At 40.7% G+C, this 19,813-nt stretch overlaps 1 protein-coding gene across 2 annotated transcripts in view; it reads right to left on the bottom strand.

The window, feature by feature from the left end:
* Positions 1–9,637, bottom strand: part of LOC139757454 (acyl-coenzyme A diphosphatase NUDT19-like) — a 182,476-nt gene extending 172,839 nt beyond the window's left edge. For both annotated transcript variants that reach the window (XM_071677981.1, XM_071677980.1), the window contains exon 1: positions 9,508–9,637. In XM_071677981.1, coding sequence (XP_071534082.1) covers positions 9,508–9,579 — 72 coding nt within the window. In that variant the 5' untranslated portion in view covers positions 9,580–9,637. The remainder of the gene's footprint in view (positions 1–9,507) is intronic.
* Between the last annotated feature and the right edge of the window lie 10,176 nt (positions 9,638–19,813).

The following is a 19,813-nucleotide window of genomic DNA, read 5'->3' on the forward strand; positions in this document are numbered from 1 at the left end:
ACCTCCCCATTAGCCCCTTCACTGAAGTTCCCATTTGCTCCCTTGTCTTACGCACTTTATTTACCTCCTTCCAAAAGATCTTTTTATTCTCCCTAAAATTTAATGATACTCTCTCACCCCAACTCTCATTTGCCCTCTTTTTCACCTCTTGCACCTTTCTCTTGACCTCCTGTCTCTTTCTTTAATACATCTTCCACTCATTTGCATTTTTTCCCTGCAAAAATTGTCCAAAAGCCTGTCTCTTCTCTTTCACTAATACTCTTACTTCTTCATCCCATCACTCACTACCCTTTCTAATCAACCCATCTCCCACACTTCTCAAGCCACAAGCATCTTTTGCGCAAGCCATCACTGCTTCCCTAAATACATTCCATTCCTCCCCCACTCCCCTTACCTCCTTTGTTCTCACCTTTTTCCATTCTGTACTCAGTCCCTCCTGGTACTTCCTCACACAAGTCTCCTTCCCAAGCTCACTTACTCTCACCACCCTCTTCCCCCCAACATTCTCTCTTCTTTTCTGAAAACCCATACAAATCTTCACCTTTGAATCCACAAGATAATGATCAGACATCCCTCCAGTTGCACCTCTCAGCACATTAACATCCAAAAGTCTCTCTTTTGCGTGCCTGTCAATCACATGTAATCCAATAATGCTCTCTGGCCATCTCTCCTACTTACATACGAATACTTATGTATTTTTTTTTTTCTTTGTCGCTGTCTCCCGTGTTTGCGAGGTAGCGCAAGGAAACAGACGAAAGAAATGGCCCAATCCACCCCCATACACATGCCTTGATTCAATCCACTGACAGCACGTCAACCCGGTATACTGCATCGCTCCAATTCACTCTATTCTTTGCCCTCCTTTCACCCTCCTGCATGTTCAGGCCCCAATCACACAAAATCTTTTTCACTCCATCTTTCCACCTCCAATTTGGTCTCCCACTTCTCCTCGTTCCCTCCACCTCCGACACATATATCCTTTTGGTCAATCTTTCCTCACTCATTCTCTCCATGTGCCCAAACCATTTCAAACACCCTCTTCTGCTCTCTCAACCACACTCTTCTCATTTCCACACATCTCTCTTACCCTCACATTACTTACTCGATCAAACCACCTCACACCACATATTGTCCTCAAACATCTCATTTCCAGCACATCCACCCTCCTGTGCACTACTCTATCCATAGTCCACACTTCACAACCATACAACATTGTTGGAACCACTATTCCTTCAAACATACCCATTTTTGCTTTCCGAGATAATGTTCTCGACTTCCACACATTCTTCAAGGCTCCCAGGATTTTTGCCCCCTCCCCCACCCTATGATTCACTTCCGCTTCCAAGGTTCCATCCGCTGCCAGATCCACTCCCAGATATCTAAAACACTTTACTTCCTCCAGTTTTTCTCCATTCAAACTTATCTCCCAATTGACTTGACCCTCAACCCTACTGTACCTAATAACCTTGCTCTTATTCACATTTACTCTTAACTTTCTTCTTTCACACACTTTACCAAACTCAGTCACCAGCTTCTGCAGTTTCTCACATGAATCAGCCACCAGCGCTCTATCATCAGCGAACAACAACTGACTCACTTCCCAAACTCTCTCATCCACAACAGACTGCATACCTGCCCCTCTTTCCAAAACTCTTGCATTCACCTCCCTAACAACCCCATCCATAAACAAATTAAACAACCATGGAGACATCACACACCCCTGCCGCAAACCTACATTCACTGAGAACCAATCACTTTCCTCTCTTCCTACATGTACACATGCCTTACATCCTCGATAAAAACTTTTCACTGCTTCTAACAACTTGCCTCCCACACCATATATTCTTAGTACCCTCCACAGAGCATCTCTATCAACTCTTATCATATGCCTTCTCCAGATCCATAAATGCTACATACAAATCCATTTGCTTTTCTAAGTATTTCTCACATACATTCTTCAAAGCAAACACCTGATCCACACATCCTCTACCTCTTCTGGAACCACACTGCTCTTCCCCAATCTGATGCTCTGTACATGCCTTCACCCTCTCAATCAATACCCTCCCATATAATTTACCAGGAATACTCAACAAACTTATACCTCTGCAATTTGAGCACTCACTCTTATCCCCTTTGCCTTTATACAATGGCACTATGCACGCATTCCGCCAATCCTCAGGCACCTCACCATGAGTCATACATACATTAAATAACCTTACCAACCAGTCAACAATACAGTCACCCCCTTTTTTTAATAAATTCCACTGCAATACCATCCAAACCTGTTGCCTTGCCGGCTTTCATCTTCCGCAAAGCTTTTACTACCTCTTCTCTGTTTACCAAATCATTTTCCATAACCCTCTCACATTGCACACCACCTCGACCAAAACACCCAATATCTGCCACTCTATCATCAAACATATTCAACAAACCTTCAAAATACTCACTCCATCTCCTTCTCACATCACCACTACTTGTTATCACCTCCCCATTAGCCCCCTTCACTGAAGTTCCCATTTGCTCCCTTGTCTTACGCACTTTATTTACCTCCTTCCAAAAGATCTTTTTATTCTCCCTAAAATTTAATGATACTCTCTCACCCCAACTCTCATTTGCCCTCTTTTTCACCTCTTGCACCTTTCTCTTGACCTCCTGTCTCTTTCTTTAATACATCTTCCACTCATTTGCATTTTTTCCCCAGCAAAAATTGTCCAAAAGCCTGTCTCTTCTCTTTCACTAATACTCTTACTTCTTCATCCCATCACTCACTACCCTTTCTAATCAACCCATCTCCCACACTTCTCAAGCCACAAGCATCTTTTGCGCAAGCCATCACTGCTTCCCTAAATACATTCCATTCCTCCCCCACTCCCCTTACCTCCTTTGTTCTCACCTTTTTCCATTCTGTACTCAGTCCCTCCTGGTACTTCCTCACACAAGTCTCCTTCCCAAGCTCACTTACTCTCACCACCCTCTTCCCCCCAACATTCTCTCTTCTTTTCTGAAAACCCATACAAATCTTCACCTTTGAATCCACAAGATAATGATCAGACATCCCTCCAGTTGCACCTCTCAGCACATTAACATCCAAAAGTCTCTCTTTTGCGTGCCTGTCAATCAACATGTAATCCAATAATGCTCTCTGGCCATCTCTCCTACTTACATACGAATACTTATGTATTTTTTTTTTTTTCTTTGTCGCTGTCTCCCGTGTTTGCGAGGTAGCGCAAGGAAACAGACGAAAGAAATGGCCCAATCCACCCCCATACACATGCCTTGATTCAATCCACTGACAGCACGTCAACCCCGGTATACCTGCATCGCTCCAATTCACTCTATTCTTTGCCCTCCTTTCACCCTCCTGCATGTTCAGGCCCCGATCACACAAAATCTTTTTCACTCCATCTTTCCACCTCCAATTTGGTCTCCCTCTTCTCCTCGTTCCCTCCACCTCCGACACATATATCCTCTTGGTCAATCTTTCCTCACTCATTCTCTCCATGTGACCAAACCATTTCAAAACACCCTCTTCTGCTCTCTCAACCACGCTCTTTTTATTTCCACACATCTCTCTTACCCTTACATTACTTACTCGATCAAACCACCTCACACCACACATTGTCCTCAAACATCTCATTTCCAGCACATCCATCCTCCTGCGCACAACTCTATCCATAGTCCACGCCTCGCAACCATACAACATTGTTGGAACCACTATTCCTTCAAACATACCCATTTTTGCTTTCCAAGATAATGTTCTCGACTTCCACACATTCTTCAAGGCTCCCAGAATTTTCGCCCCCTCCCCCACCCTATGATCCACTTCCGCTTCCATGGTTCCATCCGCTGCCAGATCCACTCCAAGATATCTAAAACACTTCACTTCCTCCAGTTTTTCTCCATTCAAACTCACCTCCCAATTGAATTGACCCTCAACCCTACTGTACCTAATAACCTTGCTCTTATTCACATTTACTCTTAACTTTCTTCTTTCAAACACTTTACCAAACTCAGTCACCAGCTTCTGCAGTTTCTCACATGAATCAGCCACCAGTGCTGTATCATCAGCGAACAACAACTGACTCACTTCCCAAGCTCTCTCATCCCCAACAGACTTCATACTTGCCCCTCTTTCCAAAACTCTTGCATTCACCTCCCTAACAACCCCATCCATAAACAAATTAAACAACCATGGAGACATCACACACCCCTGCCGCAAACCTACATTCACTGAGAACCAATCACTTTCCTCTCTTCCTACACGTACACATGCCTTACATCCTCGATAAAAACTTTTCACTGCTTCTAACAACTTGCCTCCCACACCATATATTCTTAATACCTTCCACAGAGCATCTCTATCAACTCTATCATATGCCTTCTCCAGATCCATAAATGCTACATACAAATCCATTTGCTTTTCTAAGTATTTCTCACATACATTCTTCAAAGCAAACACCTGATCCACACATCCTCTACCACTTCTGAAACCACACTGCTCTTCCCCAATCTGATGCTCTGTACATGCCTTCACCCTCTCAATCAATACTCTCCCATATAATTTGCCAGGAATACTCAACAAACTTATACCTCTGTAATTTGAGCACTCACTCTTATCCCCTTTGCCTTTGTACAATGGCACTATGCACGCATTCCGCCAATCCTCAGGCACCTCACCATGAGCCATACATACATTAAATAACCTTACCAACCAGTCAACAATACAGTCACCCCCTTTTTTAATAAATTCCACTGCAATACCATCCAAACCTGCTGCCTTGCCGGCTTTCATCTTCCGCAAAGCTTTTACTACCTCTTCTCTGTTTACCAACTCATTTTCCCTAACCCTCGCACTTTGCCCACCACCTCGACCAAAACACCCTATATCTGCCACTCTATCATCAAACGCATTCAACAAACCTTCAAAATACTCACTCCATCTCCTTCTCACATCACCACTACTTGTTATCACCTCCCCATTTGCGCCCTTCACTGAAGTTCCCATTTGCTCCCTTGTCTTACGCACTTTATTTACCTCCTTCCAGAACATCTTTTTATTCTCCCTAAAATTTAATGATACTCTCTCACCCCAACTCTCATTTGCCCTTTTTTCACCTCTTGCACCTTTCTCTTGACCGCCTGTCTCTTTCTTTTATACGTCTCCCACTCAATTTAATTTTTTCCCTGCAAAAATCGTCCAAATGCCTCTCTCTTCTCTTTCACTAATACTCTTACTTCTTCATCCCACCACTCACTACCCTTTCTAATCAACCCACCTCCCACTCTTCTCATGCCACAAGCATCTTTTGCGCAATCCATCACTGATTCCCTAAATACATCCCATTCCTCCCCCACTCCCCTTACTTCCATTGTTCTCACCTTTTTCCATTCTGTACTCAGTCTCTCCTGGTACTTCCTCACACAAGTTTCCTTCCCAAGCTCACTTACTCTCACCACCCTCTTCACCCCAACATTCACTCGTCTTTTCTGAAAACCCATACAAATCTTCACCTTAGCCTCCACAAGATAATGATCAGACATCCCTCCAGTTGCACCTCTCAGCACATTAACATCCAAAAGTCTCTCTTTCGCACGCCTGTCAATTAACACGTAATCCAATAACGCTCTCTGGCCATCTCTCCTACTTACATAAGTATACTTATGTATATCTCGCTTTTTAAACCAGGTATTCCCAATCACCAGTCCTTTTTCAGCACATAAATCTACAAGCTCTACACCATTTCCATTTACAACACTGAACACTCCATGTATACCAATTATTCCCTCAACTGCCACATTACTCACCTTTGCATTGAAATCACCCATCACTATAACCTGGTCTTGTGCATCAAAACCACTAACTCACTCATTAAGCTGCTCCCAAAACACTTGCCTCTCATGATCTTTCTTCTCATGCCCAGGTGCATATGCACCAATAATCACCCATCTCTCTCCATCAACTTTCAGTTTTACCCATATTAATCTAGAATTTACTTTCTTACATTCTATCACATACTCCCACAACTCCTGTTTCAGGAGTAGTGCTACTCCTTCCCTTGCTCTTGTCCTAGTTATGTTACACAATTTTTCTCTCAAACTCTTTAAGTGTGTGATAATATTTCAAGAGCATTCTCTAAAAGTGCAATTTCTCCATCAAAAAATGAAATAACTACTTAGAAAAATGTACTTTTCACTATAAGAGGTTTCCATATCTGGCATTTAAATTTTACTGGAAATCAAATCATAAAGTAAAAAATAAAGTTTGTGTAAAAAGATATAGACAACTTTTTTCAGTCAAGTGCATAATATTCAATCAAACTGTTTTACTGAGGGGCCACAACTAATCCAGAAGCATGAATGATGCATTATATATCATAAATGTTAATAGGATTGAAAATAGCAAATTTTCCATACACAAATCTAGATGAAATATAACCTTATATATGGAAATATTCATTTCCACTAAAATCCATTGTATTTTCCCAACCATTTTACCGAGAGCTAAAACTAATCTAGAAACAAATAAAATGTATCATAAATTAATTTGTAATTCAACATATAATAAATAATCCATATTTACGTAAAATTCTTTGAACAGAGTACTTACATAATCAAGGAGGATCCTATGCTACTAGCAAGGGCCTATCCATCAAATCAACATCCCCAAAACCAGTATAAAGGAAAGTATGGCTTCCATAAGGCAAGATCCACTAGTGATATTCTTTTCTATCTTACAAAGGTATAGCTAACATTCCCAGAAGATTCTGGGAAGTCCTATGTAGTTACCCTTGACAAATCCAAAGCTTTAACAGGGTGTGCCATCTGAGTCTCATCTCTAAGCTCTCCTCATTTTGGCTGCCTTCCCTCACTTTGCTCCCTCGTATCTAGCTTCCTCTCTGGCCGATCTACCTCTTTGGTTGATGTATCTGCCTCCCTGCCTTTCTCCATCAACAGTGGTGTCCCTCAAGGTTCTGTCCTGTTCCTTAAGATTTTTTCCCTTTTTATCTATGATTTCCTCTCTTCCACAAATAACTAAGTGCACTCATATGTTGATGATTTAACACTGTATTCATTCACATCCTTCAATTCTTCACCTTTTTCTCCCACTCAACCTGCATCTCATTTCTACACAACTTCCTTAATAAATTCAGGGTTGGACAAGATATCTCAGTTGAGCAGACAAAATATAGATACATTTAATACCTCCAAGAACCAGTTCATACCCATCTCTCTATCGAAAACTCCTCACATCTCTTCTCTCCTTTGATGGTTCTGTAATTCCACCTCTTGACTCCATCAACATACTCGGTATAAGTGTAAAATCCACTCTTTCTTGAAAACCCACATTTTGGAAATAGTTAAGTCTTCCTCTAAGAAACTGGGAGTCCTGTTCAGATGTTGAAATATATTTTCTGAATAACTGATCCGTTTATACAAAGGACTGATTTGTCCTTGTTTACAGTAATGCTCTCACATCTGTGGTGGTTCTAGCTCTCTACCCCATTTGACTGAGTTGAGTTGAAAGTGATCTGACTTACAAACTCTCCCAGGCTTATTTCAAAACTTGAAGTAAGCCTGTTTGTGAAAGCTTGCTGCTTGTATGCCCCCACCACTAGCTAGACCACAAGATACTCAGCAAGCTTCTGTGTCACATGATTACTATGTAGCCATTGGCAACTCACTGATGGGTAGTTTTGATGGCTGTTTATTTTCCTACACCTTGAAGCTTTGGAACTCTATACCTTCTAATGTCTTTTCCAATAAGTACGACCTGTTGCATCTTAAAAGACAGGTTTTTCCACTTCTTCCAAAATTTCTAAATACTTTCCCTTGTCTTATCTTTTTCCTTTTGATAATCCTCTCTTTATTTCAATAAAGGCATAGCCTTAATGCAGACTTTTGTCTGGGACTGGGGCCTTAAATAAAAAAAAGGTATTTTCTTCAATAACATATGGTACAGAAATATTAAGTATGGGAAAAAAGAATTTTAGAATTTTATTTACTTTCTTTTTCACATATGGTGAGCCTCATTTCATACCACAGTTTCAGGTTAAGGGTTCAGTATGTATGATTATAGACAGCAAAAATAGAGAGTTCAACCATGCAACAGAGAAAGAACTGGGTAATAATAAAAGCTTAAGTTTAGAATGCACAAGAATACTACATGGTGGAACATTTGTCCCAACTCTAATGTAAAGTTATGACATGGGCTTCTGAGACATGATGGATAAAACATAGCCTGCAGTGCTGGATCTCTTTATGTAGAATAGTTGGATTTGGAGAAGACACAAAGAATGAAGATGTGAAAAAGATACATGGAGTAAAGAAACAGTTGTGTTTTTTCTTGTTTCCAGTTTCCCATGTAGTGAAGGAATGCAAGAATAGATGAAGACCGGCCTCATTCACCTAAATCTGCTCTATTGCAATCATATCTCTGTACCAAAACCAGAGCTTCCTCTCTACAGCCAAGTCCCACACACCTTTCCATGGTTTTTCCTGCATGGTTCATATGTTTTGGTTTAGCACAATGATTGTACATAGCTCCTGTATACCACACCACTCCAATCTATTTTATCTTATGCATGCCTTACACTCTCTTGCACATTCAGGCCCCAGTCACACGGAGCATCTTTCACTGTATCTTTAATCTCCTTGGTTTACCATTTCTCATTCCATGAAATTCTGAGATGTATACCTTCTAATCTTCTAACTAACCCTTTTTTTATGCCCAAACCATTTCAGCTAACCCTCATCAGCTTTCTCATACAAACTCTTTCTACACCATGCCTCTCTTACCTCATCATTTCTTATTTGATCAACCTTCCTCAAACTGCACACTGTCCTTCGACATTTCATTTCCACCACATCTATGCTCTAACATACATTTTCATCTACAGCCCATACTTCACATCCATTTAACACTATCACAACAGCTATAAAGACACATAGATGAAAAAAGTTCTGATGGTGTCTACAGAGCATTTATGGAAAAGTATGGTTGATCAAGTAAATGGGAAAAATGAAAAAAAAAAATGTGGAGGAGATGGACTGACTTAAAGAGAAGTTTAATGGTGGTAGTTTAGATGAGGAACCCAGATTAAATTTTTTCTTATCAGATGCAAAGGAACTTGTTTCTGCACAGAGGCAGAAGTTTGAATGGAAAAGGTAGTTTTTCCAAATTCATCCATTTACCAAAGTGAAATCATTTAAAATCACTTATATCTCTGTGGAAGCAAATGTTTCAGTGCAACACTCTGGACATGGGCATAAGGATGTATAAGTGAACAAGAAGGCTGTGTGCTATTAATCCCCCTAAAGGAATAGAAAGGGGAGTTAAAGATAAAAGATATAAACTAAAAGATATACATATTCCTAGCTTATGTTTGTCATGCAAACATATTCCTAGCTTAACTTTGTCATGCAAACATAATTTTTTTGATGTAACACACAAATAAAGGAAAAAAAATATTTCCAAAACAGTCAAAAACACAAGTCCTCACTCTCTACCTTGTTATTTGGAAAAGCCGCACGTCCGACAATGATAAGGGTTGCAGCTTCTCGCCAAAATCTTCCAGCCATGGTCTTTGTTGCTTCTTTGTCTATTGGAAAAATAAAAGCAGAAGCATTAATGTATATCATTCATATTGCTAAATTACATAATTCTTCTACTAATTATGATCCTTGCAAATTGACATCTTAATTACATATTTTCTGCCTACTCAGAACCAGTATACCTTATACAATTTCCTTTCAGTCTTAATGTTTCAATATCTTTTTGCAAAGTTAGAATACACTGACAGTAGAAGAGCCTGATTCAGAGCATTACATCTTATTAAACATCATCTACACGGATAGAGTAATTTACCAGTTAAGCCCCATGTAGAAACTAATTTTGGGAAATAGCCACTTATGTTCTCAGTGCTTTACATCATTTGCTGTTAGTACAGAAATATCTGCAGAGCATGAATTGGAGTGTAAGGAAGTAAATTCTAGATTGATATGGGTAAAACTGAAAGTGGATGGCAAGAGATGGGTGATTATTGGTGCTTATGCACCTGGTCATGAGAAGAAAGATCATGAGAGGCGAGTGTTTTAGGAACAACTGAGTGAGTGTGTCAGCAATGTTGGTGTATGAGACCAGGTATTAGTGATGGGTGATTTAAATGCAAAGGTAACTAATAAGGCACTTGAGGGTATAAATGGTGCACATGGGGTTTTCAGTGTTGTGAATGGCTTGTGGAGCTGCTGAAAAAAAGACTGGTGATTGGGAATACCTGGTATAAAAAGAGAGATAATCACAAGTATATTTGTAAACACTTTCCTCTGTCTTTTCTTTTTCTGTTTCATAATTCTCTACATATTTCATTTAAGGCCCACCTTGATAGGCATGTAAAAGAGATACTTTTGAATGTAAATGTGTTGAGAGGGGCAGCTGGTGGGATGTCTGATCACTAATCTAGTGAAGGTGAAGGAGACTTGTAGAGGTTTTCTAAAATGAGGAGACAGTGACTAGGGAAAGAGAGTGGTGAGAGTAAGTGAGCTTGAAAGGAGACTTGTGTGAAGAAATACCTAGAGAAATTGAGTGTAGAATAGCAAAAGGTGAGAGCAAATGAAGTGAGAGGAATGGGTGAGGAATGGGATGTATTTAGGGAAGCAGTAATGGCATCAGCAAGAGACTCATGTGGCATGAGAAAGGTGGGAGGTGGGCAGATTAAAAAGGGTAGTGAGTGGTGGGATGAAGAAGTAAAGTTGCTAGTGAAAAAAAAGAGGCATTTGGGCAGTACTTACAAGGGAGAAGTGCAAATAATTGGGAGATGTATAAGAGACAGCAGCAGGAGGTCAAGAGGAAGGTGCAAGGATTGAAAAAAAGGGCAAATGAGAGTTGGGGTGAAAGAGTATCATTAACCTTTATGGAGGATAAAAAGATGCTTTGGAAGGAGGTAAATGATGTGCAAAAGACAAAAAAAAAAAAATGGGAACATCGGTGAAGGGGGCAAAAGGGGAAGTGATAGCAGGTAGTGATGGAGTGAGCATTTTGAAGAATTACTGAATGAGTTTGATGATAGAGTGGCACATGCTGGGTGTTTTGGTTGGGTAGTGTGCAAAATGAGAGGGTCATGGAGAATAGTGTGGCAAAAAAAAAAGAGGGGGTGAAATCCTTGCAGATGGTGAAATCTAGAAAGGCAGTAGGAACGGATGATATTGCAGCTGAATTCATTAAGAGAGGGGGTGAATGTGTCGTTGACTGGTTGATAAGGATATTCAATATATGTATTGATCATGGTGAAGTGTTTGAGGATTGGAAGAATGCATGCATAGTGCAACTGTATAGAAGCAAAGGGGATAAATATGAGTGTATATGGTTGTTCAGTATATCCAGAAAATTGTATGGGAGGGTATTGATTGAGAGGGCGAAAGCATGTAGAGGGCATCCAATTGGGAAGGAGCAGTGTGGCTTCAGAAGTGGTAAAGGATGTGTGGATGAGGTGTTTGCTTTGGAGAATTTGTGTGATAAATACTTAGAAAAACAGATGGATTTGTATGTGGCATTTATGGATCTGGAGAAGGCATATGATAGGGTTGATAGAGATGCTTTGTGGAAGGTATTAAGAATATTTGGTGGGGAAGGTAAGCTGCTAGAAGCAGAGAAGTTTTTATGAAGGTTATAAGGCATGTGTACAAAGAGGAAGAGAGAGGTGATTGGTTCCCAGTGAAGGTCAGTCTGTGGCAATTGTGTGATGTCACCATGCTTGTTTAATTTGTTTATGGATGGGATGGTTAAAGAGGTAAAAGCAAGAGTTTTGGAGAGAGGGGTGGGTATGCAGTCTGTTGGGTGATGAGAGGGCCTGGGAACTGAGATGGTTGTTATCTGCTGATGATACAGCAATGGTGGCTGATTCAAGTGAGAAACTTCAAAAGTTGATGAGTGAGTTTGGAAAAGTGTATGAAAGGAGAAAGTTGAGAGTAAATGTGAATAAGAGCAAGGTTATTAGGTTCAGCTGTGATGCGGGACAAGTTAATTGGAATAAAAGTTTGAATGGAGAAAAATTGGAGGAAGTGAAGTTTTTTTTTAGATATCTGGAAGTGGACTTGGCAGTGAATGGAACCATGGAAGAGGAAATGAGTCACAGGGTGGGGGAGGGGGTGAAGGTTCTGGGAACAATGAAGAATGTGTGGAAAGAGATAACATTACTTTGGAGAGCAAAAATGGGTATGTTTGAAGGAATAGTAGTTCCAACAATATTATATGGTTATGAGGCATGGGCTGTAGATAGGGTTGTGTGGAGGGTAGATGTGTTGGAAATGAAATGTTTCAGGATAATATGCGATGTGAGGTGGTTTGACTAAGTAATGAAAGGGTAAGTGTGATGTGTAGTAATAAAAGAGTGTGGTTGAGAGAGCAGAAGGGTGTGTTGAAATGGCTTGGACATATGGAGAGAATGAGTGAGGAAAGATTGACAAAGAGGATATACGTGTCAGAGGAGGAGGGAACCAGGAAATTACAATGAAAGTGGAACTCTGGAGTGAAAAAGATTTTGAGTAATTGGAGTCTAAACATGCAGGTGGGTGAAAAGTAAGAATGGATAAAATAACTGCCTAAAGATAAGTGGTTTGTGAATAATAAGGCTTACTGAAAAGCTAGGAAGACATCTTATGCATCCAGTAACAAAAATGTGGAAAAGGATGATAGGTCTGAATGTTTAGTGTTGCCCTATTCTCCTAACTTAGCAAATGTAAGACAGGTACTAAAAAAACAGTGCTTTCAACATTGCCTTCCAGTACAATAACACTTTCAGTATGACTTTAATTAAAAGTAGGCTAAATCATCCAAAAATCGGGAGTGTTTATGCCATCAGATGTAAGGCATTTTAAAATATATACATTGGACAGACCAGTAAAAGAGCAAGTGAGAAATGCTATTGGCACCATCATTCAGTACACAGGGATTACAACAAAAATGCGATTGCTAAACTCTGTCTTGAAAACGATCACCCTATAGACTTTAACAATCCAGTCACATTGTACCCTCTACTGATTATGCTACCCGTAACCTTTCTGAATCTGTCTTAACTGCTAGTACTAAGAACTTTAATTTGTCCATAAGTAACTTTAGAGCACATCCTATCATCAATCAAATTGTTATGAAAGAATTATCAAGAAACAAGTAAATAAGTGAAATAGTTGAAAACACATCTTATCACCCAGGCCCAATTACACTTTTGTGTAATGATTACATCATCATTTTCATATCTCCCCTGACCATGTAATCATTACGAGAAAGTGCACTTTGGAACTTATTGTGCTTCATTTTCCTGGTGGTTATCAGCAAATACTACATAACGGCCACTAATGTGATCTACTGCATTATCGTTATTATCTATTTATTAGATTTTGTCACTGTCTCCCGCATTAGCGAGGTAGCGCAAGGAAACAGACGAAAGAATGGCCCTACACACCCACATACACATGTATATACATACACGTCCACACATACACATACCTATACATCTCAACGTATACATATATACATACACACAGACATATATACATATATACACCTGTACATAATTTATACTGTCTGCCTTTACTCATTAACATCGCCACCCCGCCACACATGAAATAAAAACCCCTTCCCCCCACATGTGTGCAAGGTAGCGCTAGGAAAAGACAACAGAGGCCACATTCGTTCACACTCAGTCTCTAGCTGTCATGTATAATGCACCAAAAAAACAGCTCCCTTTCCACATCCAGGCCCCACAGAACTTTCCATGGTTTACCCAAGACGCTTCACATGCCTTGGTTCAATTCATTGACAGCACGTCGACCCCGGTATACCATATAGTTCACATTCACTCTATTCCTTGCATGCCTTTCACCCTCCTACATGTTCAGGTCCCGATCGCTCAAAATCTTTTGCACTCCATCTTTCCACCTCCAATTTGGTCTATCACTTCTCCTCGTTCCCTCCAACTCTGACACATATATCCTCTTTGTCAATCTTTCCTCGCTCATTCTCTCCATGTGACCAAACCATTTCAAAACACCCTCTTCTGCTCTCTCAACCACACTCTTTTTATTACCACACATCTCTCATACCCTTTCATTACTTGCTCGATCAAACCACCTCAAACCACATATTGTCCTCAAACATCTCATTTCCAGCACATCCACCCTCCTCCACACAACTCTATCTACAGCCCATGCCTCGCAACCATATAACATTGTTGGAACCACTATTCCTTCAAACATACCCATTTTTGCTTTCCAAGATAATGTTCTCAACTTCCATACAAATTTCAACGCTCCCAGGACTCTCATCCCCCTCCCCCACCCTATGATTCGCTTCCACTTCCATGGTTCCATCCACTACCAAATCCACAACCAGATATCTAAAACACTTCACTTCCTCCAGTTTTTCTCTATCTAAACTTACCGCCCAATCAACTTGTCCCTCAACCCTAATGTACTTAATAACCTTGCTCTTATTCACGTATACTCTCACCTTTCTTCTTTCACACACTTTGCCAAACTCAGTCACCAGCTTCTGCACTTTCTCACATGAATCAGCCACCAGCGCTGTATCAGCAGCAAAAAACAAATGACTCACTTCCCAAGATCTCTCATCCACAACAGACTACATACTTGCCCCTGTCTTCAAAACTCTTGCATTCACCTCCCCAACAACCCTAACCATAAACAAATTAAACAACCATGGAGACATCAAGCACCCCTGCCGCAAACCAACATTCACTGAAAACCACTCACTTTCCTCTCTTCCTACTCATACACATACCTTACATCCTCGATAAATCTTTTCACTGCTTCTAACAACTTGCCTCCCATACCATATATTCTTAATACCATCCACAGAGCATCTCTATCAACTCTATCGTATGCTTTCTCCAGATCCATAAATGCTACATACAAATCCATTTGCTTTTCTAAGTATTTCTCACATACATTCTTCAAAGCAAACACCTGATCCACACATCCTCTACCACTTCTGAAACCACACTGCTCTTCCCCAATCTGATGCTCTGTACATGCCTTCACCCTCTCTATCTATACTCTCCCATATAATTTCCCAGAAATACTCAACAAACTTACACCTCTGTAATTTGAGCACTCACTTTTATCCCCTTTGCCTTTGTACAATGGCACTGTGCATGCATTCCGCCAATCCTCAGGCACTTCACCATGAATTATACATACATTAAATATCCTTACCAAACAGTCAACAACACAGTCTATCATCTAGCACATTCAACAAACCTTCAAAATGCTCACTCCATTTCCTTCTCACATCACCACAACTTGTTATCACCTATCCATTAGGCCCCTTCACCGATGTTCCCATTTGGTCTCTTGTCTTATGCATTTTATCTACCTCCTTCCAAAACATCTTTTTATTCTCCCTAGAATTTAATGATACTCGCTCACCCCAACTCTCATTTGCCCTCTTTTTCACCTCTTGAACCTTTCTCTTCACCTACTGCCTTTTTCTTTTATACATCTCCCAGTCATTTGCACCATTTCCCTGCAAAAATCATTCAAATGCCTCTCTCTTCTCTTTCACTAATAATCTTACTTCTTCATCCCACCACTCACTACTCTTTCTAATCTGCCCACCTCCCACACTTCTAATGCCACAAGCATCTTTTGCGCAAGCTATCACTGCTTCCTTAAATACATCCCATTCCTCTCCCACTCCCCTTATGTCCTTTGCTCTCACCTTTTCCCATTCTGCACTCAGTCTCTTCTGGTACTTCCTCACACAAGTCTCCTTCCCAAGCTCACTTACTCTCACCACTCTCTTCACCCCAACATTCTCTCTTCTTTTCTGAAAACCTCTAAAAATCCTCCCTTTCACCTCCACAAGATAACGATCAGACATCCCTTCAGCTGCACCTCTCAGCACATTAACATCCAAAGTCTCTCTTTCACGCGCCTATCAATCAACACATAATCCAATAATGCCCTCAGGACATCTCTCCTACTTACATATGTATTATCATTATTATTATTTTGCTTTGTCACTGTCTCATACATTAGCGAGGTAGCGCAAGGAAACAGATGAAAGAATGGCCCAATCCACACATATTCACATACACACGCAAGGATACATACCTATACATCTCAATGTATACATATATATATACACACACAGACATATACATATATACACATGTACATAATTCATACTGTCTGCCTTTATTCATTACCATCGCCACCCCGCCACACATGAAATAATAACCCCCTCCCCCCGCATGTGCCCGAGATAGTGCTAGGATAAGACAACAAAAGCCATATTCGTTCAAACTCACTCTCTAGCTGTCATGTATAATGCACTGAAACCACAGCTCCCATTCCACATCCAGGCCCCATAAAACTTTCTTTGATTTACCCCTGACGCTTCACATGCCCTGGTTCAATCCATTGACAGCACGTCAACCCCGATATACCACATCATTCACATTCACTCTATTCCTTGCACGCCTTTCACCCTCCTGCATGTTCAGGCCCCAATCACTCAAAATCTTTTTCACTTCATCTTTCCACTTTCAATTTGGTCTTCAACCTCTCCTTGTTCCCTCCACCTCTGACACATATATCCTCTTGGTCAATCTTTCCTCACTCATTCTCTCCATGTGACCAAACCATTTCAAAACATCCTCTTCTGCTCTGTCAACCGCACTCTTTATATTACCACACATTTCTCTTACCCTATTATTACTTACTCGATCAAACCACCTCACACCACATATTGTCCTCAAACATCTCATTTCCAGCACATTCACCCTCCTCCACACAACTCTATCTAAAGCCCACACCTCGCAACCATATAACATTGTTGGAACCACTATTCCTTCAAACATACCCATTTTTGCTTTCCGAGATAATGTTCTCGAATTCCACACATTCTTCAACACTTCCAGAACTTTCACCCCCTCCCCCACCCTATGATTCACTTCCACTTCCATGGTTCCATCTGCTGCAAAATCCACTTCCACATATCTAAAACACTTCACTTCCTCCAGTTTTTCTCCATTCAAACTTACCTCCCAATTGACTTGTCCCTCAACCCTACTGTACCTAATAACCTTGCTCTTATTCACATTTACTCTCAGCTTTCTTCTTTCACACACTTTACCAAACTCAGTCACCAGCTTCTGCAGTTTCTCACACGAATCAGCCACCAGCTATGTATCATCAGCGAACAACAATTGACTCACTCCCCAAGCTCTCTCATCCAAAACAGACTGCATAATTGCCCCCTTTCCAAAACTCTTGCATTCACCTCCCTAACAACCCCATCCAAAAACAAATTTTAAACAACCATGGAGAACATCAAGCTCCCCTGGCCGCAAACCAACATTCACTGAAACCACCCACTTTCCTCTCTTCCTACTCATAACACATACCTTACATCTCGATAAATCTTTTCACTGCTTCTAACAACTTGCCTCCCATACCATATAGTTCTTAATACCATCCACAGAGCATCTTCTATCAACATCTATCGTATGCTTTCCTCCAGATCCATAATGCTACATACAAATCCATTTGCTTTTCTAAGTATTTCTCACATACATTCTTCAAAGCAAACACCGATCCACAACATCCTCTACCACTTCTGACCCACAGCACTTCCCAATCTGATGCTCTGTACATGCCTAGTCACCCTCTCTATCATACTCTCGCCATATAATTTCCCAAGAAATACCAACAAACATACACCTCTGTAATTTGAGCACACACATTTATCCTTTGCCTTTGTCACAATGGCATCTGTGCATGCCATTCCGCCAATCCTCAGGCACTTCACCAGAATTAACATACATTAAATATCCTACCAAACAGTCAACAACACAGTCCTATCATCTAGCACATTCAACAAACCTTCAAAATGCTCACAATCAATTCCTTCTCACATCACCAACACAAACCCTGTATCACCTATTCCATTAGGCCCTTCACCATGTTCCCATTTGGTTCTATTTCTTATGCATTTTATCTACCTCCGTTCCAAAAACATCTTTTATACCTCCCTAGAATTTAATGAATACTCGCTCACACCCCAACTCTTCATTTGCCTCTTTTTCACCTCTTAACCTTTTCTATTTCACTACTGCCTTTTTATTTCTTTTATTACATTCTCCCAGTCATTTGCACCATTTCCCTGCAAAAATCATCCAAATGCCTCTCTCCTTCTCTTTCACTAATAATCTTACTTCTTCATCCCACCACTCACACTCTTTCTAATCTGCCCACCCTCCCACACTTCTAATGCCACAAACATCTTTTGCGCAAGCTATCACTGCTTCCTTAAAATACCATCCCATTCCTTCCCCACTCCCCTTAATGTCCTTTGCTCTCACCTTTTCCCATTCTGCACTCAAGTCTCTTCTGTACTATCCTCACACAAGTCCTCCTTCCCAAGCTCACTTACTCTCACCACTCCTCTTCACCCCAACATTCTCTCTTCTTTTCTGAAAACCTCTAAAAATTCCCTTTCACCTCCACAAAGATAACGATCAGACATCCCTTCAGCTGCACCTCTCACAACATTAACATCCAAAGTCGCTCATTCACCGCCATCAATCACACATTATCCAATAATGCGCCTCAGGACATCTCTCCTACTTACATATGTATTATCCGGGCAGGATTATTATTATTTTGCTTTGTCACTGTCTCATACATTAGCGAGTACGCAAGGAAAAAACAGATGAAAGAATGGCCCAATCACACCTATTCACATACACATCGCAGGATACATACCTATACATCTCAATGTATACATATATAAATACACTCACAGACATATACATATATACACATGTACATAATTCATACTGTCTGCCTTTATTCATTACCATCGCCACCACCGCCACACCATGAAATAAAACCCCCTCCCCCCGCATGTGCCCGAGATAGTGCTAAAGGATAAGACAACAAAAAGCCATATTTCGTTTTCAAACACACTCCTCTATTGCTGTCATGTATAATGCACTGAACCACAGCTCCCATTCCACGATCAGGCCCCATAAAACTTCTTTGATTTAACCCCTGACCCGCTTCACATGCCCTGGTTCAACCATTGACAAGCAAGTCAACCCCAGATATACCCATCATTCACATTCACGCTATTTTCCTTGCACACGCCTTTCACCCTCCTGCAATTCAGCCCATCACTCAAAATCTTTTTTCACCTTCATCTTTCCACTTTCAATTTGGTCTTAAATCTCCTTGTTCCTCCACCTCTGACACATAATATCTTGGTCAATTTTCCTCACTCATTCTCTCATGTGACCAAACCATTTCAAAACCATCCTCCTTCTGCTCTGTCAACCGCACTCTTTATATTACCACACATTTCTCTTACCCTATTATTACATACTCCGAATCAAACCACCTCACACCAACAATTGTCCTCAAACATCTCATTCCAGCACATTCACCCTCCTCCACACAACTCATCTAAAGCCCACACCTCGCAACCATATACATTGTTGGAACCACTATTCCTCAAACAATTACCCATTTTTTCTTTCCGAGATAATTTGTTCTCCGAATTCCACCACATCTTCAAACACTTCCGAACTTCACCCCCTCCCCCACCCTATGATTCACTTCACTTCGATGGTTTTCCATCGCTGCAAAATCCACTTCCACATATCTAAAACACTCACTTTCCTCCAGTTTTTTCTCCATTCAAACTTACCTCCCAAATTGAACTTGTCCCTCAACCTACTGTACCTAATAACCGTGCTCCTATTCACGATTTACATCTCAGCTTTCTTCTTTCACA

The sequence above is a fragment of the Panulirus ornatus genome, chromosome 26, assembly GCF_036320965.1.
Source record: "Panulirus ornatus isolate Po-2019 chromosome 26, ASM3632096v1, whole genome shotgun sequence".
NCBI classification, from domain to species: Eukaryota; Metazoa; Arthropoda; class Malacostraca; order Decapoda; family Palinuridae; genus Panulirus; species Panulirus ornatus.